The sequence below is a fragment of the Rhinoderma darwinii genome, chromosome 3, assembly GCF_050947455.1.
Source record: "Rhinoderma darwinii isolate aRhiDar2 chromosome 3, aRhiDar2.hap1, whole genome shotgun sequence".
Classification (NCBI taxonomy): Eukaryota; Metazoa; Chordata; class Amphibia; order Anura; family Rhinodermatidae; genus Rhinoderma; species Rhinoderma darwinii.
In genome coordinates, this window is record NC_134689.1 from 9,347,845 (window position 1) to 9,374,991 (window position 27,147).

The 27,147-nt window shown below is 40.7% G+C and overlaps 1 protein-coding gene across 1 annotated transcript in view; it reads right to left on the reverse strand.

The window, feature by feature from the left end:
- Positions 1-5,447: 5,447 nt before the first annotated feature.
- Positions 5,448-27,147, reverse strand: part of FAM180A (family with sequence similarity 180 member A) — a 63,786-nt gene continuing 42,086 nt past the window's right edge. Inside the window, exons 2-3 of the mRNA XM_075859807.1 lie at positions 8,202-8,302; positions 5,448-6,398 (exon numbers count right to left, since the gene is read on the reverse strand). Of these exons, the coding sequence (XP_075715922.1) occupies positions 6,051-6,398; positions 8,202-8,302 (449 nt within the window). The 3' untranslated portion in view covers positions 5,448-6,050. The remainder of the gene's footprint in view (positions 6,399-8,201; positions 8,303-27,147) is intronic.

The following is a 27,147-nucleotide window of genomic DNA, read 5'->3' on the forward strand; positions in this document are numbered from 1 at the left end:
CCTGGTCCCGTGTGGCACAACCGTCTCCTCTCCAGACCGGTGGCGGATTTTCTCCTAAGTCTCACTCTTGTGACGCTCATTAATCCTCTGCTGAGTTCTCCCCCACAAACTCCATGACTTAGGTGGAACTTGTGTAACATTTTTTTTTACTTAAATACATCGCCAAGGTCCTTATTCTCCGGGATTAAAAAAAAATTATAAAAAAATTCTTCATAATACCTTAATGTATGGAACGGGGCATGGAGTTTGTTGCACTGGGATTTACGTTTTACAGCGTTACAGCTGATTCAGCGAGTTACATTATCACGTGTTTAGATTTTATTAATAAAAAAAAAAAAACATTAAAAAAGCCCCAATTTTTTATTTTTTTTTAAATCCAAGACCTGAAAAACAACAGAAAAACTGTGAAAACATAAAAAAACATGGAATAAATAAACCTTCCTCCCCGAATAAAAGAGTAAAACAAAAAATATAAAACATTAAAAAGTCCCGTTAAAACGAATGAACCTTCCGCCGCGAAAAAACAAGTAAAAAAAGAAGCAATAGGTTGAGGGCCTCCGATAAAGGGCGCGCTGCGTATCGCGCTGATGATGGAAAAAGAGAAAAAAATCCTGACCGCGCCTCCTCTGCTCGTTACGTTTTATCCCAAATGTCACTAAAAAATGAATTCAGAAAGTTGAGTAACTTGCTGTTTTTTTTTATTGGTTTTCAGATATTCAATGTCTTTTTCTCTATTCCGATTCAATGCGTATTTTAAAATCCCACCGGTTGCCCATGGAAACTGACAGCAGCTTCTCTCCACTCTGCTGTCAGACATGTGACCTAACAGTTTATCTCTAAGGACGTGTTCACACACAAAGCCAAAAACGGCTGAAAATGACGGAGCTGCTTATTTTCAGCCGTTTTTGAAGGTGAAATAGATTTTTCTGGAGTTTTTTTCTTGACCATTTTTTACCTGTTTTTCCATTGACACAAAAACGGCTCTAGAAGTGACCGGCTCCTTTTTACGGGTCGTTTTTTAATGCGCCATTTTTTTAAAACAGCGGTGTAAAAAAACACCCGTCTGAACGAAACTCAGTTTTTCCCATTGAATTCAATAGGCAGATGTTTGCAGGCATTCAGCCACCGTTTTTTCAGGCGTATTTCGGGGCGTTTACGCTACTTTTATGCAGCGTATCCGCCCCGTGTGAACTCCGCCTCAGAGGGTACGTTCACACGCGGTGTTTTCAGGCATATTTCGTAGCATAAACGCAGAGAAATACGTCTGAAAAAACGGCAGGGAATACCAGGCGAAAAACCGCACCAAACTGTGCGAATGTCTGCTGCGGAAAACGGCAGCACTTACCGAAGACTTTTTCGAATTCCGTTGTGGAAAAACTGCAGTATTTGCGCAACGTGCAAACTGATACATTAAAATTTTGGATTTCCGAAAAAGCTGATTTCAAGAATTTTCTGTCGACCGCCGGCGCTTTTTCGTGATATAAATAAGCGTGACGGACACCGACCCAAGTCAGATATCTCGGAAACGTTTATCTGCCATGTTGGATTTTTCCGGTCGTTGTCGGCTGCTGTTTTTGGAAAGTCGTTCATGCCAAACAGCAGAAGTCCAGACCAGGCCACAGATTAAGGCGGAGATCGATCGGCGACTGAAATCATGTGAGCTCCCATGATGCATTGCTCTCTGGTAACTATTCAGGGGCCACACAGCAGCCACCTTTATGGTACCTACACCCTTGGATGGAGAAGACCTTGGCTGCTGTGGACATCCGGGACGATCTGTCAGGGACTAAATCGCAGGACCTATGTTACATAGTGTGATCAGTGCACAGACTAACGACTTAAAGGGACCCTCACCCTTTATCTGTGCTGGTGAACGCATGCTATTGTTCCCTGTTATCAGCCTTTTCAGTGCAAGTTTCTTAGCTGGGTTGACGGGCAGGAAATGTGGACTCCATGTCGTTAAGGATATTTCCAGAGATTATATCCACGTTGACTTTTTTTTATTTTTACAAACGTAGACTTTTTCTTTGTGTTGGATTTGCAGACTGCTTCCACTAGAGGGAGCTCTATGCTTACATATTATTATAATCCTATATCTGCCTATGATGTCAACAGAGAGGAACCTACATTTGATTCTCTCCCCTATACATCTGCTTAAGGACACAGTAAAAGATAGAAAACCTTTTGATAATCAGAGAAAATATCAGATACAGTTTTAATAATATTTATTTAAAGAATAAAGCAATGCAAAATTAGGCCGGGGCTATAGAAGACTCCTGAGCTGCGACCGTCCCAAAGATAATGGGGTCGATAGACACAAAACCCTCCCTATTGACTCTATACGCAAGTCACATGATCTTATCTAGGCGATCCTTTAATAATGTGTAACCCCAGCTTTACGCTTTATCCAGAATTGTATCCAAAACGTAAAGAACCATTATACACGTATAAAATATATTCCATTTAAAAGGTATCTCCACCTTTTGAGCACCATATTCCAGTATATATATAATGTAAGCAACAAGTGGAGTCACTGCATACACTGGTTCTGAATTACAGCCTGTATTATACTCCAGAGCAGCACTCACTATTCTGCTGGTGGAGTCACTGTGTACAATCATTACATTACTTATCCTGTACTGATCCTGAGTCACATCCTGTATTATCCTCCAGAGCTGCACTCACTATTCTGCTGGTGGAGTCACTGTGTACATACATTACTTATCCTGCACTGATCCTGAGTTACATCCTGTATTATACTCCAGAGCTGCACTCACTATTCTGCTGGTGGAGTCACTGTGTACATACATTACATTACTTATCCTGCACTGATCCTGAGTTATATCCTGTATTATACTCCAGAGCTGCACTCACTATTCTGCTGGTGGAGTCACTGTGTACATACATTACATTACTTATCCTGTACTGATCCTGAGTTATATCCTGTATTATACTCCAGAGCTGCACTCACTATTCTGCTGGTGGAGTCACTGTGTACATACATTACTTATCCTGTACTGATCCTGAGTTATATCCTGTATTATACTCCAGAGCTGCACTCACTATTCTGCTGGTGTAGTCACTGTGTCCATTCATTACTTATCCTGTACTGATCCTGAGTTACATCCTGTATTATACTCCAGAGCTGCACTCACTATTCTGCTGGTGGAGTCACTGTGTACATACATTACTTTACTGATCCTGTACTGATCCTGAGTTACATCCTGCATTATACTCCAGACCTGCACTCACTATTCTGCTGGTGGAGTCACTGTGTACAGACATTACATTAGTTATCCTGTACTGATCCTGAGTTACATCCTGTATTATACTCCAGACCTGCACTCACTATTCTGCTGGTGGAGTCACTGTGTACAGACATTACATTACTTATCCTGTACTGATCCTGAGTTACATCCTGTATTATACTCCAGAGCTGCACTCACTATTCTGCTGGTGTAGTCACTGTGTCCATTCATTACTTATCCTGTACTGATCCTGAGTTACATCCTGTATTATACTCCAGAGCTGTACTCACTATTCTGCTGGTGGAGTCACTGTGTACATACATTACATTACTTATCCTGTACTGATCCTGAGTTACATCCTGTATTATACTCCAGAGCTGCACTCACTATTCTGCTGGTGGAGTCACTGTGTACATACATTACATTACTGATCCTGTACTGATCCTAAGTTACATCCTGTATTATACTCCAGACCTGCACTCACTATTCTGCTGGTGGAGTCACTGTGTACATACATTACATTACTTATCCTGTACTGATCCTGAGTTATATCCTGTATTATACTCCAGAGCTGCACTCACTATTCTGCTGGTGGAGTCACTGTGTACAGACATTACATTACTTATCCTGTACTGATCCTGAGTTACATCCTGTATTATACTCCAGAGCTGCACTCACTATTCTGCTGGTGTAGTCACTGTGTCCATTCATTACTTATCCTGTACTGATCCTGAGTTACATCCTGTATTATACTCCAGAGCTGTACTGACTATTCTGCTGGTGGAGTCACTGTGTACATACATTACATTACTTATCCTGTACTGATCCTGAGTTACATCCTGTATTATACTCCAGAGCTGCACTCACTATTCTGCTGGTGGAGTCACTGTGTACATACATTACATTACTGATCCTGAGTTACATCCTGTATTATACTCCAGACCTGCACTCACTATTCTGCTGGTGGAGTCACTGTGTACAGACATAACATTACTTATCCTGTGCTGATCCTGAGTTACATCCTGTATTATACTCCAGAGCTGCACTCACTATTCTGCTGGTGGAATCACTGTGTACATACATTACATTACTTATCCTGTACTGATCCTGAGTTACATCCTGTATTATACTCCAGAGCTGCACTCACTATTCTGCTGGTGGAGTCACTGTGTACATACATTACATTACTTATCCTGTACTGATCCTGAGATACATCCTGTATTATACTCCAGAGCTGCACTCACTATTCTGCTGGTGGAGTCACTGTGTACATACATTACTTATCCTGTACTGATCCTGAGTTATATCCTGTATTATACTCCAGAGCTGCACTCACTATTCTGCTGGTGGAGTCACTGTGTACATACATTATATTACTTATCCTGTACTGATCCTGAGTTACATCCTGTATTATACTCCAGAGCTGCACTCACTATTCTGCTGGTGGAGTCACTGTGTATATACATTACATTACTTATCCTATACTGATCCTCAGTTATAACCTGTATTAGGCTATGTTCACACGGAGTATTTTGGGGGAGGAATATCTGCCTCAAAAATTCCGTTTGGAACTTTGAGGCAGATTTTCCTCTCCCTGCACGGCGATTTTCGCGCCGTTTTTCGCCCGCGGCCATTGAGCACCGCAGGGAAAAAACAGCGCGAAATACGCTCTCTCTGCCTCCCATTGAAGTCAATGGGAGGTCAGAGGCGGAAGCGCCCGAAGATAGGGCATGTCGCTTCTTTTTCCCGCGAGGCAGTTTTACTGCTCGCGGGAAAAAGACGCCGACGCCTCCCATTGAAATCAATGGGAGGCGTTCTCGGGCCGTTTTTGCCGAGTTTTGCGACGCGGTTTCCGCGTCAAAAAACTCGGCAAAATACTCCGTCTGAACATAGCCTTACACTCCAGAGCTGCGCTCACTATTCTGCTGGTGGAGTCACTGTGTACATACATTACATTACTTATACTGTACTGATCCTGAGTTATATCGTGTATTATACTCCAGAGCTGCACTCACTATTCTGCTGGTGGAGTCACTGTGTACACACATTACTTATCCTGTACTGATCCTGAGTTACATCCTGTATTATACTCCAGAGCTGCACTCACTATTCTGCTGATTATTCGGAAACGGTCAGCAAATTTGTGGTGTTCAATGGTGGAGATAAGTGGCAATTTTGTAGACTGAACACGAGATATCCTTCATATATCACTTTATATATTTTATTATTTTATGTTGGAGCACTTCTCCTTTAAATTAGAGCAAGACAGGTGGAACTGGGCCCACTAAGAGATACTCCTTTTCAGTACATTGGACAGTCAGCAGCGCTGAGAGTGATCATGTGACCTGTTCTAGGATTCTTCCTGCTTCCAAGGAGTCCCAGTGCGGTCATGTGATCCCTCTTGGCTCAGCTGAATGGCCATGTAGTACCAAATATTGATCACTGATGAGAGGGGATCCCCCCCCCCCTACTAGTGCTGATTGGAGGAATTCTAGTGGATACAATTTGGCCTCCTAGGTTAGTGTTCTTGGGGCATCTGATAGATGCAATAATTTAAAGGGGGCTCCCATGTGACAGATACCCTTTAAAATTGTTTTTATCACAATGAGTAAAGCTATGTCATACAATACCACCCCCTCCAAAAAAAAAATACGTCCAAAGGGAACGCAACATTTTAGGATCTTCTACCCAAGGAAACAAGTCTGTAGATCCATCGGCACTGCATTAGGTAAAATAAATTATATTGTCTGATATATCGTAGGTGTATGACAACATGCAAGGAGAGGTGGTGAGGACCCCGGCTCAGTGCTGCCCCCCTTTATTATATGGGAACATCAAGTCTCTTCTCAAGGCTATGAAGAGCTTGGTGAGGCTCTGCATCCAGAACTTCTGCTGGTCGCTATTGTCTGACTGGGAAGTCTTCAGGGCTCCGTAGGCCATGGTCAAGAGTGTCCTCTCAAAGTCCTCTCTCTTTAAGGGTCCAGGAACGTGAGATAATTTATCTCCCAACCTCCGAATCTCTGATATAGACTTAGGAATTACATCATTGCAGACAACGTCAAAGGTGGTGGCGCTTCTTAGAGAAGACAACTCTGGATCACGAAGAGTCAGCCTGTCGTCCTGGTCAATGTTCACTCCAGTAGATAGGAACTAGGAGAAGAGGAAAGAAACTATAAATGGACACTAACTTTTTAAACAATTTATTCCAAACTAATAGTAAACCTGATATAGAGCGACTTTGTAATTCACAAATTTAAAATTAAGTTATTTTATCAATGCAAATTCTGTGTGAAGTTACTGCCCCTGGGTGTGCCTCTTCCTGTAATCTGCTGTCCATCTCCTGTTGTCAAGCAAAGTTACAGAGCAGAATTGGGGGATTGCAGGATGTGTCGCTTTACTGCCTGCCTATACAAGTATATGGAGAGAGGAGGGGGAGCAGGAGGAGGAAGCAGAAAGACACACAGACATGCTGCATACAAGTCTATGGAGAAGGGAGTAGGAGGAGGGAGCAGAGAGACACGCACAGACACTAATACAAGTCTATGGAGAGGGGAGGGGGAGCAGAGAGAGAATCACAGACACGCTGAATACAAGTCTATGGAGGAGGGAGCAGAGAGAGAGACACAGACGCTGCATACAAGTCTATGGCGAGGGGAGGGGGAGCAGAGAGAGAATCACAGACACGCTGCATACAAGTCTATGGAGGAGGGAGCAGAGAGAGACACGCTGCATACAAGTCTATGGAGGAGGGAGCAGAGAGAGGGACACAAACATGCTGCATACAAGTCTATGGAGAGGGTGAGGGATTAGGAGGAGGGAGCAGAAAGAGAGAGACACAGACATGGAGAGGGGGGAACATGAGGAGGGAGCAGAGAGAGACACAGATGCTGCATACAAGTCTGTGGTGAGGAGAGGGGGAGCAGGAGGAGGGAGAAGAGAGACACTGACACGCTGCAGACAAGTCTATGGAGAGGGGGATGAGAGAGCAGAGAGCGAGAGACACTGACATGCTGCATACAAGTCTATGGAGAGGGGAGGGGGAGTAGGAGGAGGGAGCAGAGAGCGAGAAAGACACACACAGACATGCTGCATACAAGTCATATAATGGCCAAAAGTAATATTCCTCTTGTAAACACAAATTACAGCTTTTTCTGAAAAGCTAGGTACGCTTTAAATATCTGGGAACATTTTTCAAACTCTGTCTGTCTGTCTGTCTGTCTATCTATCTATCTATCTATCTATCTATCTATCTATCTATCTATCTATCTATCTATCTATCTATCTATCTATCTATCTCCCTCCCCCCTTCTTGTCCTTCCTTCTCTTATTACTTACATAATCTTTATTCCACAATGGTAACTAATTACTGGAAGATACACAAGTTATAAAGTTATAGAAATACACAAAGTGATGGAATAAAATATTGACATTGAGGCCAAGTACAGACTCCATATAAACGTTACATTCCTGACCCACCTATAGATTTGGGAATCACTCGTCCACTGTAGACAAATTGATAAAAATTCTATTCAGCCTTTTCATAGTTGTATCTTTTTCTAACATAGATCAATGTCCACCATTACAACCCACCCGGTTACACCACCCAGCTTTCCAAGACTCCTGGTTGGCAAATTTGCCTAGTAATGCACCTTACTATTACTGCACCATAAGACATAATTGCCAATCAGGAGTCTGGAAAAGCTGGATGGCCCACCCTAGTGGTTTATAATGGTATACAGCTGTAATACAAAGGTTATTCAATACCATGTGTCTTTATATGGACATTAAGAACTGTCTGGTGACCCCTGTACATTGTGAAATATTATAGAGCAGCATCTGCTCTGGGAAGGGCGACCGCTCCGCACAATCAGCCGCACTATCCGCCAATACTTATAATAAGAAGTTACTTGTCATCTGCCCATCCTGGAAAGAATCTATAGATTTTCCACTGACCTCATAGAGCAGCTCCACCTCCGGCATTGACATCTGAAGAACGGGGTCCAGGAATTCAGCAGAAGAACGACGCACACGATGGGCGGATGGAAAAAACACGGCTACGGGTACAAGAGAAGAGGTTGTATAGTGAATATAGTTCCTGCTGCTTATACCCGGGTTATACCGGCATGGACGATATCACTATATACAAGAAGATGTATAACTTATACCAGCTGTACATATATAATTATATACAGAAGATACCTAGGTTATACCGGCATGCTCCATATCACTATATACAAGAAGATGTATAACTTATACCAGCTATACATATATAATTATATACAGAGGATACCCAGGTTATACCAGGATGTTCCATATCACTATATACAAGAAGATGTATAACTTATACCAGCTGTACATATATAATTATATACAGAATATACCCAGGTTATACCAGTGTGCTCCATATCACTATATACAAGAAGATGTATAACTTATACCAGCTGTACATATATCATTATATACAGAAGATACCCAGGTTATACCAGCATGCTCCATATCACTATATACAAGAAGATGTATAACTTATACCAGCTGCACATATATAATTATATACAGAAGATACCCAGGTTATACCAGCATGCTCCATATCACTATATACAAGAAGATGTATAACTTATACCAGCTGCACATATATAATTATATACAGAAGATACCCAGGTTATACCAGCATGCTCCATATCACTATATACAAGAAGATGTATAACTTATACCAGCTGCACATATATAATTATATACAGGAGATACCCAGGTTATACCAGCATGCTCCATATCACTATATACAAGAAGATGTGTAACTTATACTAGCTGTACATATATAATTATATACAGAATATACCCAGGTTATACCAGCATGCTCCATATCACTATATACAAGAAGATGTATAACTTATACCAGCTGTACATATATAATTATATACAGCAGATGCCCAGGTTATACCAGCATGCTCCATATCACTATATACAGGAAGATGTATAACTTATACCAGCTGTACATATATAATTATATACAGGAGATACCCAGGTTATACCAGCATGCTCCATATCACTATATACAAGAAGATGTATAACTTATACCAGCTGTACATATATAATTATATACAGAAGATACCCAGGTTATACCAGCATGCTCCATATCACTATATACAAGAAGATGTATAACTTATACCGGCTGTACATATATAATTATATACAGAAGATACCCAGGTTATACCAGCACGCTCCATATCACTATATACAGGAAGATGTATAACTTATACCAGCTGTACATATATAATTATATACAGAAGATACCCAGGTTATACCAGCTGTACATATATATTATATACAGAATATACCCAGGTTATACCAGCATGCTCCATATCACTATATACAAGAAGATGTATAACTTATACCAGCTGTACATATATAATTATATACAGAAGATACCCAGGTTATACCAGCATGCTCCATATCACTATATACAAGAAGATGTATAACTAATACCAGCTGCACATATATAATTATATATAGAAAATACCCAGGTTATACCAGCATGCCCCATATCACTATATACAAGAAGATGTATAACTTATACCAGCTGTACATATATAATTATATACAGAAGATACCCAGGTTATACCAGCATCTCCATATCCCTATATACAAGAAGATGTATAACTTATACCAGCTGTACATATATAATTATATACAGAATATACCCAGGTTATACCAGCATGCTCCATATCACTATATACAAGATGTATAACTTATACCAGCTGTACATATATAATTATATACAGAAGATACCCAGGTTATACCAGCGTGCTCCATATCACTGTATACAGGAAGATATATAACTTACACCAGCCGTACATATATAATTATATACAGAAGATACCCAGGTTATACCAGCATGCTCCATATCACTATATACAAGAAGATGTATAACTTATACCAGCTGTACATATATAATTATATACAGGAGATACCCAGGTTATACCAGCATGCTCCATATCACTATATACAAGAAGATGTATAACTTATACCAGCTGTACATATATAATTATATACAGAAGATACCCAGGTTATACCAGCATGCTCCATATCACTATATACAAGAAGATGTATAACTTATACCCGCTGTACATGTATAATTATATACAGAAGATACCCAGGTTATACCAGCATACTCCATATCACTATATACAAGAAGATGTATAACTTATACCAGCTGTACATATGTAATTATATACAGAAGATGCCCAGGTTATACCAGCATGCTCCATATCACTATATACAAGAAGATGTATAACTTATACCAGCTGTACATATATAATTATATACAGAAGATGCCCAGGTTATACCAGCATACTCCATATCACTATATACAAGAAGTGGATAACTTATACCAGCTGTACATATATCATTATATACAGAAGATACCCAGGTTATACCAGCATGCTCCATATCACTATATACAAGAAGATGTATAACTTATACCAGCTGTACATATATAATTATATACAGAAGATACCCAGGTTATACCAGCATGCTCCATATCACTATATACAAGAAGATGTATAACTTATACCAGCTGTACATATATAATTATATACAGAAGATACCCAGGTTATACCAGCATGCTCCATATCACTATATACAAGAAGATGTATAACTTATACCAGCTGTACATATATAATTATATACAGAAGATACCGAGGTTATACCAGCATGCTCCATATCACTATATACAAGCAGATGTATAACTTATACCAGCTGTACATATATAATTATATACAGAAGATACCCAGGTTATACCAGCAAGGTCATATCACTATATACAAGAAGATGTATAACTTATACCAGCTGTACATATATAATTATATACAGAAGATACCCAGGTTATACCAGCATGCTCCATATCACTATATACAAGAAGATGTATAACTTATACCAGCTGTACATATATAATTATATACAGAAGATACCCGGGTTATACCAGCATGCTCCATATCACTATATACAAGAAGATGTGTAACTTATACCAGCTGTACATATATAATTATATACAGAAGATACCCAGGTTATACCAGCATGCTCCATATCACTATATACAAGAAGATGTATAACTAATACCAGCTGCACATATATAATTATATATAGAAAATACCCAGGTTATACCAGCATGCCCCATATCACTATATACAAGAAGATGTATAACTTATACCAGCTGTACATATATAATTATATACAGAATATACCCAGGTTATACCAGCATGCTCCATATCACTATATACAAGATGTATAACTTATACCAGCTGTACATATATAATTATACACAGAAGATACCCAGGATATACCAGCATGCTCCATATCACTATATACAAGAAGATGCATAACTTATACCAGCTGTACATATATAATTATATACAGAAGATACCCAGGTTATACCAGCATGTTCCATATCACTATATACAAGAAGATGTATAACTTATACCCGCTGTACCTATATAATTATGTACAGAAGATACCCAGGTTATACCAGCATGCTCCATATCACTATATACAAGAAGATGTATAACTCATACCAGCTGTACATATATAATTATATACAGAATATGCCCAGGTTATACCAGCATGCTCCATATCACTATATACAAGAAGATGTATAACTTATACCAGCTGTACATATATAATTATATACAGAAGATACCCAGGTTATACCAGCATGCTCCATATCACTATATACAAGAAGATGTATAACTTATACCAGCTGTACATATATAATTATATACAGAAGATACCCAGGTTATACCAGCATGCGCCATATCACTATATACAAGAAGATGTATAACTTATACCAGCTGTACATATATAATTATATACAGAAGATACCCAGGTTATACCAGCATGCTCCATATCACTATATACAAGAAGATGTATAACTTATACCAGCTGTACATATATAATTATATACAGAAGATACCCAGGTTATACCAGCATGCTCCATATCACTATATACAAGAAGATGTATAACTTATACCAGCTGTACATATATAATTATATACAGAAGATACCCAGGTTATACCAGCATGCTCCATATCACGATATACAAGAAGATGTATAACTTATACCAGCTGTACATATATAATTATATACAGAAGATACCCAGGTTATACCAGCATGCTCCATATCACTATATACAGGAAGATGTATAACTTATACCAGCTGTACATATATAATTATATACAGAAGATACCCAGGTTATACCAGCATGCTCCATATCACTATATACAGAAGATGTATAACTTATACCAGCTGTACATATATAATTATATACAGAAGATACCCAGGTTATACCAGCATGCTCCATATCACTATATACAAGAAGATGTATAACTTATACCAGCTGTACATATATAATTATGTACAGAAGATACCCAGGTTATACCAGCATGCTCCATATCACTATATACAGGAAGATGTATAACTTATACCCGCTGTACCTATATAATTATGTACAGAAGATACCCAGGTTATACCAGCATGCTCCATATCACTATATACAAGAAGATGTATAACTTATACCAGTTATACACATATATAATTATATACAGAAGATACCCAGGTTATACCAGCATGCTCCATATCACTATATACAAGAAGATGTATAACTTATACCAGCTGTACATATATAATTATATACAGAAGATACCCGGGTTATACCAGCATGCTCCATATCACTATATACAAGAAGATGTATAACTTATACCAGCTGTACATATATAATTATATACAGAAGATCCCCAGGTTATACCAGCATGCTCCATATCACTATGTACAGCAAGTTAGGAGGGGAAGGTTCTCTTAATATGTATGAATATCAGTAAGACCTGGTAATAGGGGATGGATCTTGTGGGTGACCGAGTGACAGGAGAATTAGCCCCATGATTGCTAATATGGCTGACAATGTTGGTGATTAGACAGCTACTTCCTGTTACTAGAATAGAAGCTATAGACTGCCCACAGTGACTGCTGATGAGGAGTCGGGAGCACAGACTGGTGTATACTTCTGGCTGGAGGATCACTTTAAGTCATAACTGCTCTAAAGTCTCATCTTCTTTGTTTTTTGATAAATTCTGGAAAGTTTTGCAACCGTTTTAAAGCCAAGAGTGAGAAGGGAAAATACGAAGCATGTGTATAGATTTAAGTGAATATATTACAATCCGAGTCCGTATAAAAAGCGTCCTGGCGAGTGTCTTGGAATGTGTCTTGGGCTGGTGCAGACGGTGTCGTTACTATGTGTTTTGTCTTGATGTGTGTATATTGGACATATAAGGCTTGGGTGTGATTATAAAGCTGTATTAATGGATTGTACAGCATGCAGAGGTCCTGAGTACGTGCGGGGCGTTCCACTCTACAAGTTTTATTAGAACTTCTTGTTCTACAGGGGAAAATAAAATTTACTTCTCAAATGTAATTGTTAGTGTAGTCTACCTTCAAAAGTCGCCATTGTGGTCATGTGTACTTTGTGTTTCAATTACTCACCATTTACACGATTACTGCTTGCTGTCAGTGAATGGGAACATTGTTGTTTACATTCAGAAGCTTAAAACCTGCACAGACCTAATACTTCTCACAGCTGAGGGTTTGCTACAATTTTAACTAATCCTCTGTGAGCCAAGTAACTGGGACTTCAAATTGATACATTTTTCCTGCACTGATACATTGTAGCAAAATATCAGGCCAGGAAATATTTTATGATGAGAGAATTTTGTATTGCTGTTGATGATTTTAGTTTAGAATTACCAATATAATAGTTTGATATGATAATCCGTTACTAGCGATGAGCGAATCAGCAAATATTCGCCTTTTCGGCGTTCTGCCAATGGGCAAATTTTCTATTATGGAGCCATATTTGCTGCATAGAAGACAATGTAGGTAGATATATAGATCCATACTCTACCATTATAGCCTGAATTCACTTATATACAGTCAATATGGCTCCATAATTAAAATTTACCCGCCGGCAAAATGCTGACAGGGCGATGATACTTAAAGTTTTTGTCTCATCTAAACGAGGATTTACTATTAATAAGCCAATTGCTTTTGATCCAGGGGCTGAAATCCTCAGTGATCATCTGTGATCGCCAGTGGAGACCACAGACCACTACATATTTTTCCAGCAGCGGCCACTGCTGGAGAAATGTGGTATTACATGGCTCCTTTTTTAAACGAATGGCTGATCATGTTTTCGCAAAATCCTCCAGAGCGGGAGCCACACTTTGCAGCAGTTCTGTGCTGTACTGGTGCTGCGCTGTTCTTTTTAATTGTAAATTGTATCAATTCTATTCATTTCGCAACAAATGGTATGATATTGTTGTATAGTAAAGTAGTGAAAGTTGCAGATTCATTACCTGGTAGGAACTTATGAATGACTGCCCTAAAATTAGTCTTTGTTTGATTCAGCGGGCATACGTCAGGTTTCCATACCTCACCCACAGAGCTCTGACTGGTGCCAGTGTGTTATAAATACATTCACAGGAACCTGGCAAGGAGCTCGGGCACCAACACGTCCTGAGAGAAGCCGGTCAGTGTGTTACTGGGTGGAGATGCAGCTAAATGGGGTCATTGTACGTTTCCTGCCAGGGGTGTCCCTACTACTACTACCAGCCATGGAAAAGTCCAGCTGGCCTGTCATTAACCCCTGTTTTCCTGGACCCCTGACTGCTGCAGGTCCCACCTCTTCACTACACGATAGTTCACTTCAGGTCACTGCCTTCGGCTTGTTCTGCCAGATTCCCAGTTTCTCTGGTATCCAACATGCCAGTCGGCGGAGGACAGGTTCTTACAGCACATCCTATAACTAAGTATCATACTGACCACTAGGGGGCGCAGTTATAACAAGACTGCACCCCCGAGACTTACAGAACTATAGGTGCCCCATATTGAGAGGTGTAGCTTGGCTTTCCTTCACCAGGGGCAAAAATTTAATTAATTGCTCTAGTCCTGTAATTAAATACCCTTGCCAAAGCAGAGTGGCTTGTTGGCACCCCCAGGGGAAGAAGCGAGCCCCGCCAAGCTATGCCCCTGTCATAGTAGTATAGTAGCATTTAGCCTCACCCTTTTCCTGATTGTGGGCATTTTTCCTCCCTAGTTTGGTAATATTGCCCTTGGAGGGGGTGGTCTGGCATAGGGTAACACCACCCATGAGGAAGGGGTATGATGCAAAACTGAGCTGGGTAATGTTATGTTACCCTCTCCATGGACCCTGTTGGGTTGTCTCCATGGGACATGATATACCCATGACTGGTCTGGCATCAGTCTAGGAATGCCAGTGATAAGCGGAGGCTACAAGAGGGTGGCACATTTTTTTAATGGTGACCAATGACCATGATAACTTTCCACAGCAAGAGATTACTAACTGCCCCATACACATGAGACATGGGTATGCCACCCATGAGCTGCTGGACTCCATAGCAGCTGCTATACCCACCACCCCAGCTCATGGTGGCATATACTACATGCAATGACGCCAAGTGACACAGTGACCATTTCCTACGATGTCACACGTGATACACAGATTGTGAAAATTTTATATAAATTATTTTTCAATATCATCACTTATATACAAAAACTTCAGGCAAAGTGTGAATTTCTCTTCTTTGACAGTTTCCTGATACATTGTAACAAACTACCAGCACAGGAGAGAGACTTGTGCTGACGATGTGTTTGTCTAGACTGGACACAACTGTTATGAACCCTCAGCTGTGAGATGTATTAGGTCAGGAAGGGTTTTCAGCCTCGGGATGTAAAGAAGAATATTACCATTCACTGACAGCAATCAGAGATCTTGAAAAAGGTGAAGAATCGAAACACAAAGTATATTAGAATGTTGCAGAAATTTTTATTATGCAATGATTAAGCTTTTATTTCTAGAAAAGAGGAAAACCCTTTTAAGCCCCCCCGGTGTATGGTCTTCACATCTGTCATATTAAAGGGGTTATCCAAGCTCTAGTTAGTGCAGACCCCCGCGCTCCTCCATTATAAGGGTCTTTGATGCTGCTCCGTATTTAATATACTACTGCTTAGATCTTCCTGATCGTTGCTCCTGTAATCCTCACCTAGGGAGAGCGGCTGATAAATGAAGCCACATGCTGATCAAAGGGTCTTCATTTCCGGGATATTCTCCTAGGGCTACAAATATAGAGGGGTGAATTGATCTGCTGGGCTTGTGGATTCCCTCATTCCCCTGAGCCGCAAGTCCATATAATTGAATGACTGTATTAATTCAAAGAGTTTTTATATAGGTGCCCCCCCAAAAAGTGCAGTGTCGATCTCAAATAAAGCTGTATGAATCTGTATGCAAAGAGCTCCCCCTAGTGGCAGCTGCAGTTAGACGCTATAATGCAAAAGAAGTTTAGTTCTGGGCCCCTTCTCACCACGGGCCCCATAGCAGACACATTGACAGGAAACTACTGTCAGGGCATGCTGGGAGTTGTAGTTGTGCAACAGGTTTAGGCCAGGGCTACACTGAGACTTTTTGTAGCGCTACTGGTTGATTTTAACTTTTGAGCTACAGCTGCAGTCCACATGAATACATTGGATTGCATGCGATCTTGTGGACTGCAGCTGTCACTCATGAGTTAAAAATAAATCAGTAGCGCTACAAAAATTCTCAATGTAGCCCTGGCTCAAGATCAATTTATTTATACCATAGTAACCATTGGCTCATGTGGGCTCTGACGTGAGGATCTATGACGTCAGCGAGGCAGTAATTTAACGCCGTGCGTGCTGGAGCGGTCAGAACATGTGCCCAACATATGGACTGATAGGACCCAAGGTCCCGTAACTCATTACGCCACTTATAAATCTGCCGTCAGACTGAGCCTTTGATCAGGAGACTTCACAAGCCCCGGAGGGAACACGATCCACATGGACACCTGTAGCGGTTTAATCAATGTCCTCGGAACGGCGGTCACGTGACAGCGGCACTTTAATGGTTTCCGACAGGTTGTTGTGACCAGTGGCAAAAATATGAGTTTTATTGAGAAGAAAGAGAAAGTAACGATACGGTGGAGCCCGGATCATATATCAAGAGTCCACAACTGTATACAGCAAAAGATATCAAGAAGACTTGTAATACGGAAGACATGGCCGTGGTATAACTATAGGGGCTGCAGAGGTGGTAGTTGTTACCAGACCCCAAAGTCTGGGTGGCATATAGAACACTTGGCACATAAAAGGGGGGCAATGATACAGTAATTAGAGTAGATCGTAACTCAGGGGCCCAATGCAAAATCGATATCAGGGCCCCCCACCGACCATGTGTCATTTATAATACTGGTGTCCCTGAATGTCGGAGGAACCTTTGGGCCCTATCAGACAGCAGGGCCCGTGTGCAACTGCTATCTTTGAATTCGCCCATAGCTATGGCCCTTGGTTGAAGTGAGGTGTTAGGCAGCTTGCTGGAAGACCAGCTTTAGCTTTTGCGCCATGACACCCTGAGCAATGGTGAACGCAACATAAAGGCGATCCTGAGCAATGATACCATAAGGAATCCCTAGGGGGCAGGACCAGGATCAAGTGATTCTCATACTCCTTCCTTATTGGCAAACAAGGGAGGATTGAATTAGCTTGAAGGTCACACCACTCCTCTTCTTCTTCTTCAATGCTTGTGAGCCATACTACTCTTTTTCTTCAATGCTTGAGGTTCACATCACTCTTCTTCTTCTTCAATACATGGGGGTCACACTACTCTTCTTCTTCTTCTTCAATGTTTGAAGACCACACCACTCTTCTTCTTCAATGCTTGAGTGTCACACCGCCTGTCCCCTTCAATGCTTGAAGACCACACCACTCTTTCTCTTCAATGTTTGAGGACCACACCACTCTTCTTCTTCAAAGATTGAGGACCACACCACTCTTCCCCCTCAATGCTTGAGGACCACACCACTCTTCCCCCTCAATGCTTGAGGACCACACCACTCTTCTTCTTCAATGCTTGAGGACCAGACCACTCTTCTTCTTCAAAGCTTGAGGACCACACCACTCTTCCCCCTCAATGCTTGAGGACCACACCACTCTTCCCCTTCAATGCTTGAGGACCACACCACTCTTCCTCCTCAATGCTTGAGGACCACATCACTCTTCTTCTTCAAAGATTGAGGACCACACCACTCTTCCCCCTCAATGCTTGAGGACCACACCACTCTTCCCCCTCAATGCTTGAGGGCCACACCACTCTTCTTCTTCAATACTTGAGGACCAGACCACTCTTCTTCTTCAAAGCTTGAGGACCACACCACTCTTCCCCTTCAATGCTTGAGGACCACACCACTCTTCTTCTTCTATGCTTGAGGACCACACCACTCTTCTTCTTCTTTTAGGCTTGAGGGCCACGACAATTGTTTCTGTATTATGTGGGTGATGTATGTGTACTGTATGGATGCTATATGTGTATTATGTAGGTGATGTATGTGTACTGTATGGATGCTGTATGTGTACTGTATGTGTATTGTTTGTGTTTGGTGGAGGTGATGAATATTTACTATGTTTTTATGTATGGGTGCTGTGTGCATGTGTTCAAAATGAGTACTGTATGTGTATGGTATGGGTGCTGTATGAGTGTTGTGTGCATTGTATGTGTGCTATATGTTTGTTGTGTGCTGTATGTGTATCATGTCTGCATTGTTTGGGTGCTGTATGTGTATTATATCTGCAGTGTTTGTGTGCTGTATGTGTATTATGTCTGCAGTGTTTGGGTGCTGTATGTGTATTATATCTGCAGTGTTTGGGGGCTGTATGTGTATTATATCTGCAGTGTTTGGGTGCTGTATGTGTATTATATCTGCAGTGTTTGGGTGTTGTATGTGTATCATGTCTGCATTGTTTGGGTGCTGTATGTGTATTATATCTGCAGTGTTTGGGTGCTGTATGTGTATTATATCTGCAGTGTTTGGGTGCTGTATGTGTATTATATCTGCAGTGTTTGGGTGATGTATGTGTATTATATCTGCAGTGTTTGGGTGATGTATGTGTATTATATCTGCAGTGTTTGGGTGCTGTATGTGTATTATATCTGCATTGTTTGGGTGTTGTATGTGTATTATGTCTGCAGTGTTTGGGTGCTGTATGTGTATTATATCTGCAGTGTTTGGGTGCTGTATGTGTATTATATCTGCAGTGTTTGGGTGATGTATGTGTATTATATCTGCAGTGTTTGGGTGATGTATGTGTATTATATCTGCAGTGTTTGGGTGCTGTATGTGTATTATATCTGCATTGTTTGGGTGTTGTATGTGTATTATGTCTGCAGTGTTTGGGTGCTGTATGTGTATTATATCTGCAGTGTTTGGGTGATGTATGTGTATTATATCTGCATTGTTTGGGTGATGTATGTGTATTATATCTGCATTGTTTGGGTGCTGTATGTGTATTATATCTGCAGTGTTTGGGTGTTGTATGTGTATTATATCTGCAGTGTTTGGGTGCTGTATGTGTATTATATCTGCAGTGTTTGGGTGCTGTATGTGTATTATATCTGCAGTGTTTGGGGGCTGTATGTGTATTATATCTGCAGTGTTTGGGTGCTGTATGTGTATTATATCTGCAGTGTTTGGGTGCTGTATGTGTATTATATCTGCAGTGTTTGGGTGCTGTATGTGTATTATATCTGCAGTGTTTGGGTGATGTATGTGTATTATATCTGCAGTGTTTGGGTGATGTATGTGTATCATGTCTGCAGTGTTTGGGTGCTGTATGTGTATTATATCTGCAGTGTTTGTGTGCTGTATGTGTATTATATCTGCAGTGTTTGGGTGCTGTATGTGTATTATATCTGCAGTGTTTGGGTGCTGTATGTGTATTATATCTGCATTGTTTGGGTGCTGTATGTGTATTATATCTGCAGTGTTTGGGTGCTGTATGTGTATTATATCTGCAGTGTTTGGGTGCTGTATGTGTATTATATCTGCATTGTTTGGGTGCTGTATGTGTATTATGTCTGCAGTGTTTGGGTGCTGTATGTGTATTATATCTGCAGTGTTTGGGTGCTGTATGTGTATTATATCTGCATTGTTTGGGTGCTGTATGTGTATTATATCTACAGTGTTTGGGTGCTGTATGTGTATTATATCTGCATTGTTTGGGTGTTGTATGTTTATTATATCTGCAGTGTTTGGGTGATGTATGTGTATTATATCTGCAGTGTTTGGGTGATGTATGTGTATTATATCTGCAGTGTTTGGGTGCTGTATGTGTATTATATCTGCAGTGTTTGGGTGCTGTATGTGTATTATATCTGCAGTGTTTGGGTGCTGTATGTGTATTATATCTACAGTGTTTGGGTGCTGTATGTGTATTATATCTGCAGTGTTTGGGTGCTGTATGTGTATTATATCTGCATTGTTTGGGTGCTGTATGTGTATTATATCTGCATTGTTTGGGGGCTGTATGTGTATTATGCCTGCATTGTTTGGGGGCTGTATGTGTATTATGCCTGCATTGTTTGGGTGCTGTATGTGTATTATATCTGCATTGTTTGGGGGCTGTATGTGTATTATGCCTGCATTGTTTGTGTGTTGTATGTGTATTATATCTGCATTGTTTGTGTGCTGTATGTGTATTATATCTGCAGTGTTTGGGTGCTGTATGTGTATTATATCTGCAGTGTTTGGGTGCTGTATGTGTATTATATCTGCATTGTTTGGGTGCTGTATGTGTATTATATCTGCAGTGTTTGGGTGCTGTATGTGTATTATATCTACAGTGTTTGGGTGCTGTATGTGTATTATATCTGCAGTGTTTGGGTGCTGTATGTGTATTATATCTGCAGTGTTTGGGTGCTGTATGTGTATTATATCTGCAGTGTTTGGGTGATGTATGTGTATTATATCTGCATTGTTTGGGTGCTGTATGTGTATTATATCTGCAGTGTTTGGGTGATATATGTGTATTATATCTGCAGTGTTTGGGTGCTGTATGTGTATTATATCTGCAGGGTTTGGGTGCTGTATGTGTATTATGTCTGCAGTGTTTGGGTGCTGTATGTGTATTATATCTGCATTGTTTGGGTGCTGTATGTGTATTATATCTGCAGTGTTTGGGTGATGTATGTGTATTATATCTGCAGTGTTTGGGTGCTGTATGTGTATTATATCTGCAGGGTTTGGGTGCTGTATGTGTATTATGTCTGCAGTGTTTGGGTGCTGTATGTGTATTATATCTGCATTGTTTGGGTGCTATATGTGTATTATATCTGCAGTGTTTGGGTGATGTATGTGTATTATATCTGCAGTGTTTGGGTGCTGTATGTGTATTATATCTGCAGTGTTTGGGTGCTGTATGTGTATTATATCTGCAGTGTTTGGGTGCTGTATGTGTATTATATCTGCAGTGTTTGGGTGCTGTATGTGTATTATATCTGCAGTGTTTGGGTGCTGTGTGTGTATTATATCTGCAGTGTTTGGGTGCTGTATGTGTATTATGTCTGCAGTGTTTGGGTGCTGTATGTGTATTATATCTGCAGTGTTTGGGTGCTGTATGTGTATTATATCTGCATTGTTTGGGTGCTGTATGTGTATTATATCTGCAGTGTTTGGGTGCTGTATGTGTATTATGTCTGCAGTGTTTGGGTGCTGTATGTGTATTATATCTGCAGTGTTTGGGTGCTGTATGTGTATTATATCTGCAGTGTTTGGGTGCTGTATGTGTATTATATCTGCAGTGTTTGGGTGCTGTATGTGTATTATATCTGCAGTGTTTGGGTGCTGTATGTGTATTATGTCTGCAGTGTTTGGGTGATGTATGTGTATTATATCTGCAGTGTTTGGGTGATGTATGTGTATTATATCTGCAGTGTTTGGGTGCTGTATGTGTATTATATCTGCAGTGTTTGGGTGCTGTATGTGTATTATATCTGCAGTGTTTGGGTGCTGTATGTGTATTATATCTGCAGTGTTTGGGGGCTGTATGTGTATTATATCTGCAGTGTTTGGGTGCTGTATGTGTATTATATCTGCAGTGTTTGGGTGCTGTATGTGTATTATATCTGCAGTGTTTGGGTGCTGTATGTGTATTATATCTGCAGTGTTTGGGTGCTGTATGTGTATTATATCTACAGTGTTTGGGTGCTGTATGTGTATTATGTCTGCATTGTTTGGGTGCTGTATGTGTATTATGTCTGCAGTGTTTGGGCGCTGTATGTGTATTATATCTGCAGTGTTTGGGCGCTGTATGTGTATTATATCTGCAGTGTTTGGGTGATGTATGTGTATTATATCTGCAGTGTTTGGTGCTGTATGTGTATTATATCTGCAGTGTTTGGGTGCTGTATGTGTATTATATCTGCAGTGTTTGGGTGCTGTATGTGTATTATATCTGCAGTGTTTGGGTGCTGTATGTGTATTATATCTGCAGTGTTTGTGTGCCGTATGTGTATTATATCTGCATTGTTTGGGTGCTGTATGTGTATTATATCTGCAGTGTTTGGGTGTTGTATGTGTATTATATCTGCAGTGTTTGGGTGCTGTATGTGTATTATATCTGCAGTGTTTGGGTGCTGTATGTGTATTATGTCTGCAGTGTTTGGGTGCTGTATGTGTATTATATCTGCAGTGTTTGGGTGCTGTATGTGTATTATATCTGCATTGTTTGGGTGCTGTATGTGTATTATATCTGCAGTGTTTGGGTGCTGTATGTGTATTATATCTGCATTGTTTGGGTGCTGTATGTGTATTATATCTGCATTGTTTGGGTGCTGTATGTGTATTATATCTGCAGTGTTTGGGTGTTGTATGTGTATTATATCTGCAGTGTTTGGGTGCTGTATGTGTATTATATCTGCAGTGTTTGGGTGCTGTATGTGTATTATGTCTGCAGTGTTTGGGTGCTGTATGTGTATTATATCTGCATTGTTTGGGTGCTGTATGTGTATTATATCTGCATTGTTTGGGTGCTGTATGTGTATTATGTCTGCAGTGTTTGGGTGCTGTATGTGTATTATATCTGCAGTGTTTGGGTGCTGTATGTGTATTATATCTGCAGTGTTTGGGTGCTGTATGTGTATTATATCTGCAGTGTTTGGGTGCTGTATGTGTATTATATCTGCATTGTTTGGGTGCTGTATGTGTATTATGTCTGCAGTGTTTGGGTGCTGTATGTGTATCATGTCTGCATTGTTTGGGTGCTGTATGTGTATTATATCTGCAGTGTTTGGGTGATGTATGTGTATCATATCTGCAGTGTTTGGGTGCTGTATGTGTATTATATCTGCAGTGTTCGGGTGCTGTATGTGTATTATATCTGCAGTGTTTGGGTGATGTATGTGTATTATATCTGCAGTGTTTGGGTGCTGTATGTGTATTATATCTGCAGTGTTTGGGTGCTGTATGTGTATTATATCTGCATTGTTTGGGTGCTGTATGTGTATTATATCTGCAGTGTTTGGGTGATGTATGTGTATTATATCTGCAGTGTTTGGGTGCTGTATGTGTATTATATCTGCAGTGTTTGGGTGCTGTATGTGTATTATATCTGCAGTGTTTGGGTGTTGTATGTGTATTATATCTGCATTGTTTGGGTGCTGTATGTGTATTATATCTGCAGTGTTTGGGTGCTGTATGTGTAATATCTGCATTGTTTGGGTGCTGTATGTGTATTATGTCTGCAGTGTTTGGGTGCTGTATGTGTATTATATCTGCAGTGTTTGGGTGCTGTATGTGTATTATATCTGCAGTGTTTGGGTGTTGTATGTGTATTATATCTGCAGTGTTTGGGTGCTGTATGTGTATTATATCTGCAGTGTTTGGGTGCTGTATGTGTATTATATCTGCATTGTTTGGGTGCTGTATGTGTATTATATCTGCATTGTTTGGGTGCTGTATGTGTATTATGTCTGCAGTGTTTGGGTGCTGTATGTGTATTATATCTGCAGTGTTTGGGTGCTGTATGTGTATTATATCTGCAGTGTTTGGGGGCTGTATGTGTATTTTGCCTGCAGTGTTTGGGTGTTGTATGTGTATTATATCTGCAGTGTTTGGGGGCTGTATGTGTATTATATCTGCAGTGTTTGGGTGCTGTATGTGTATTATATCTGCAGTGTTTGGGTGCTGTATGTGTATTATGTCTGCAGTGTTTGGGTGCTGTATGTGTATTATGCCTGCAGTGTTTGGGTGTTGTATGTGTATTATATCTGCAGTGTTTGGGGGCTGTATGTGTATTATATCTGCAGTGTTTGGGTGATGTATGTGTATTATATCTGCAGTGTTTGGGTGCTGTATGTGTATTATATCTGCAGTGTTTGGGTGCTGTATGTGTATTATATCTGCAGTGTTTGGGTGCTGTATGTGTATTATATCTGCAGTGTTTGGGCGCTGTATGTGTATTATATCTGCAGTGTTTGGGTGCTGTATGTGTATTATATCTGCAGTGTTTGGGTGCTGTATGTGTATTATATCTGCAGTGTTTGTGTGCTGTATGTGTATTATATCTGCAGTGTTTGGGTGCTGTATGTGTATTATATCTGCAGTGTTTGGGTGCTGTATGTGTATTATGTCTGCAGTGTTTGGGTGCTGTATGTGTATTATATCTGCAGTGTTTGGGTGCTGTATGTGTATTATATCTGCAGTGTTTGGGCGCTGTATGTGTATTATATCTGCAGTGTTTGGGTGCTGTATGTGTATTATATCTGCAGTGTTTGGGTGCTGTATGTGTATTATATCTGCAGTGTTTGGGTGCTGTATGTGTATTATATCTGCAGTGTTTGGGCGCTGTATGTGTATTATATCTGCAGTGTTTGGGTGCTGTATGTGTATTATATCTGCAGTGTTTGTGTGCTGTATGTGTATTATATCTGCAGTGTTTGTGTGCTGTATGTGTATTATATCTGCAGTGTTTGGGTGCTGTATGTGTATTATATCTGCATTGTTTGGGTGATGTATGTGTATTATATCTGCAGTGTTTGGGGGCTGTATGTGTATTATATCTGCAGTGTTTGGGTGCTGTATGTGTATTATATCTGCAGTGTTTGGGTGCTGTATGTGTATTATATCTGCAGTGTTTGGGTGCTGTATGTGTATTATATCTGCAGTGTTTGGGTGATGTATGTGTATTATATCTGCAGTGTTTGGGTGATGTATGTGTATTATGTCTGCAGTGTTTGGGTGTTGTATGTGTATTATATCTGCAGTGTTTGGGCATGACCACACATGGCGGAATTCCTCCGCAACTGTCCGCATCGATGCCGCACAGAATCTGCGTTGCAGATTCTGCAGCGGATCTGCACAAAATGTGCAGTACATTGATGCGGACTAGCTGCTGCAGACTGCGGGAAAAGTGCTTCCCTTCTCCCTATCAGTGCAGGATAGAGAGAAGTGACAGCACTTTCCCTAGTGAAAGTAAACGATTTTCATACTTACCGGCCGTTGTCTTGGTGACGCGTCCCTCTTTCGGCATCCAGCCCGACCTCCCTGGATGACGCGCCAGTCCATGTGACCGCTGCAGCCTGTGCTTGGCCTGTGATTGGCTGCAGCCGTCACTTACACTGAAACGTCATCCTGGGAGGCCGGACTGGAGACAGACGAAGGGAGTTCTCGGTAAGTATGAACTTATATGTTTTTTTACAGATACATGTATATTGGGATCGGTAGTCACTGTCCCGGGTGCAGAAACAGTTACTGCCGATCGCTTAACTCTTTCAGCACCCTGGACAGTGACTATTTACAGACGTCTCCTAGCAACGCTCCCGTCATTACGGGAGCCCCATTGACTTCCTCAGTCTGGCTGTAGACCTAGAAATACATAGGTCCAGCCAGAATGAAGAAATGTCAAGTTAAAAAAGCAAGACGCATCCGCAGCACACATGACATGTGCATGACAGCTGCGGACTTCATTGCGGAACTTAGAATCTCCATTGAAGTCAATGGAGAAATTCCGCCATGAGTCCGCCACTGCTCCGCAACAGACAGAGCATGCTGCGGACACCAAATTCCGCTCCGCAGCCTATGCTCCGCAGCGGAATTGTACGCATCGTGTAAACGAACACTGCTAAATTAAAGTGAAAGTCAATGGAGAAACGGCTCCGCTGCGGATTAACGCTGCGGAGTGTCCGCAGCGGAATTTAAGTGGAATTCCGCCATGTGTGAACCCGCCCTTTGGGTGCTGTATGTGTATTATGTCTGCAGTGTTTGGGTGCTGTATGTGTATTATATCTGCAGTGTTTGGGTGATGTATGTGTATTATGTCTGCAGTGTTTGGGTGATGTATGTGTATTATATCTGCAGTGTTTGGGTGATGTATGTGTATTATATCTGCAGTGTTTGGGTGCTGTATGTGTATTATATCTGCAGTGTTTGGGTGCTGTATGTGTATTATATCTGCAGTGTTTGGGTGCTGTATGTGTATTATATCTGCATTGTTTGGGTGCTGTATGTGTATTATATCTGCAGTGTTTGGGTGCTGTATGTTGTATTATATCTGCAGTGTTTGGGTGTTGTATGTGTATTATATCTGCAGTGTTTGGGTGCTGTATGTGCATTATATCTGCAGTGTTTGGGTGCTGTATGTGTATTATATCTGCAGTGTTTGGGTGCTGTATGTGTATTATGTCTGCAGTGTTTGGGTGCTGTATGTGTATTATATCTGCAGTGTTTGGGTGCTGTATGTGTATTATATCTGCACTGTTTGGGTGATGTATGTGTATTATATCTGCAGTGTTTGGGTGCTGTATGTGTATTATGTCTGCAGTGTTTGGGTGCTGTATGTGTATTATATCTGCAGTGTTTGGGTGCTGTATGTGTATTATATCTGCAGTGTTTGTGTGCTGTATGTGTATTATGTCTGCAGTGTTTGGGTGCTGTATGTGTATTATATCTGCAGTGTTTGGGTGCTGTATGTGTATTATATCTGCACTGTTTGGGTG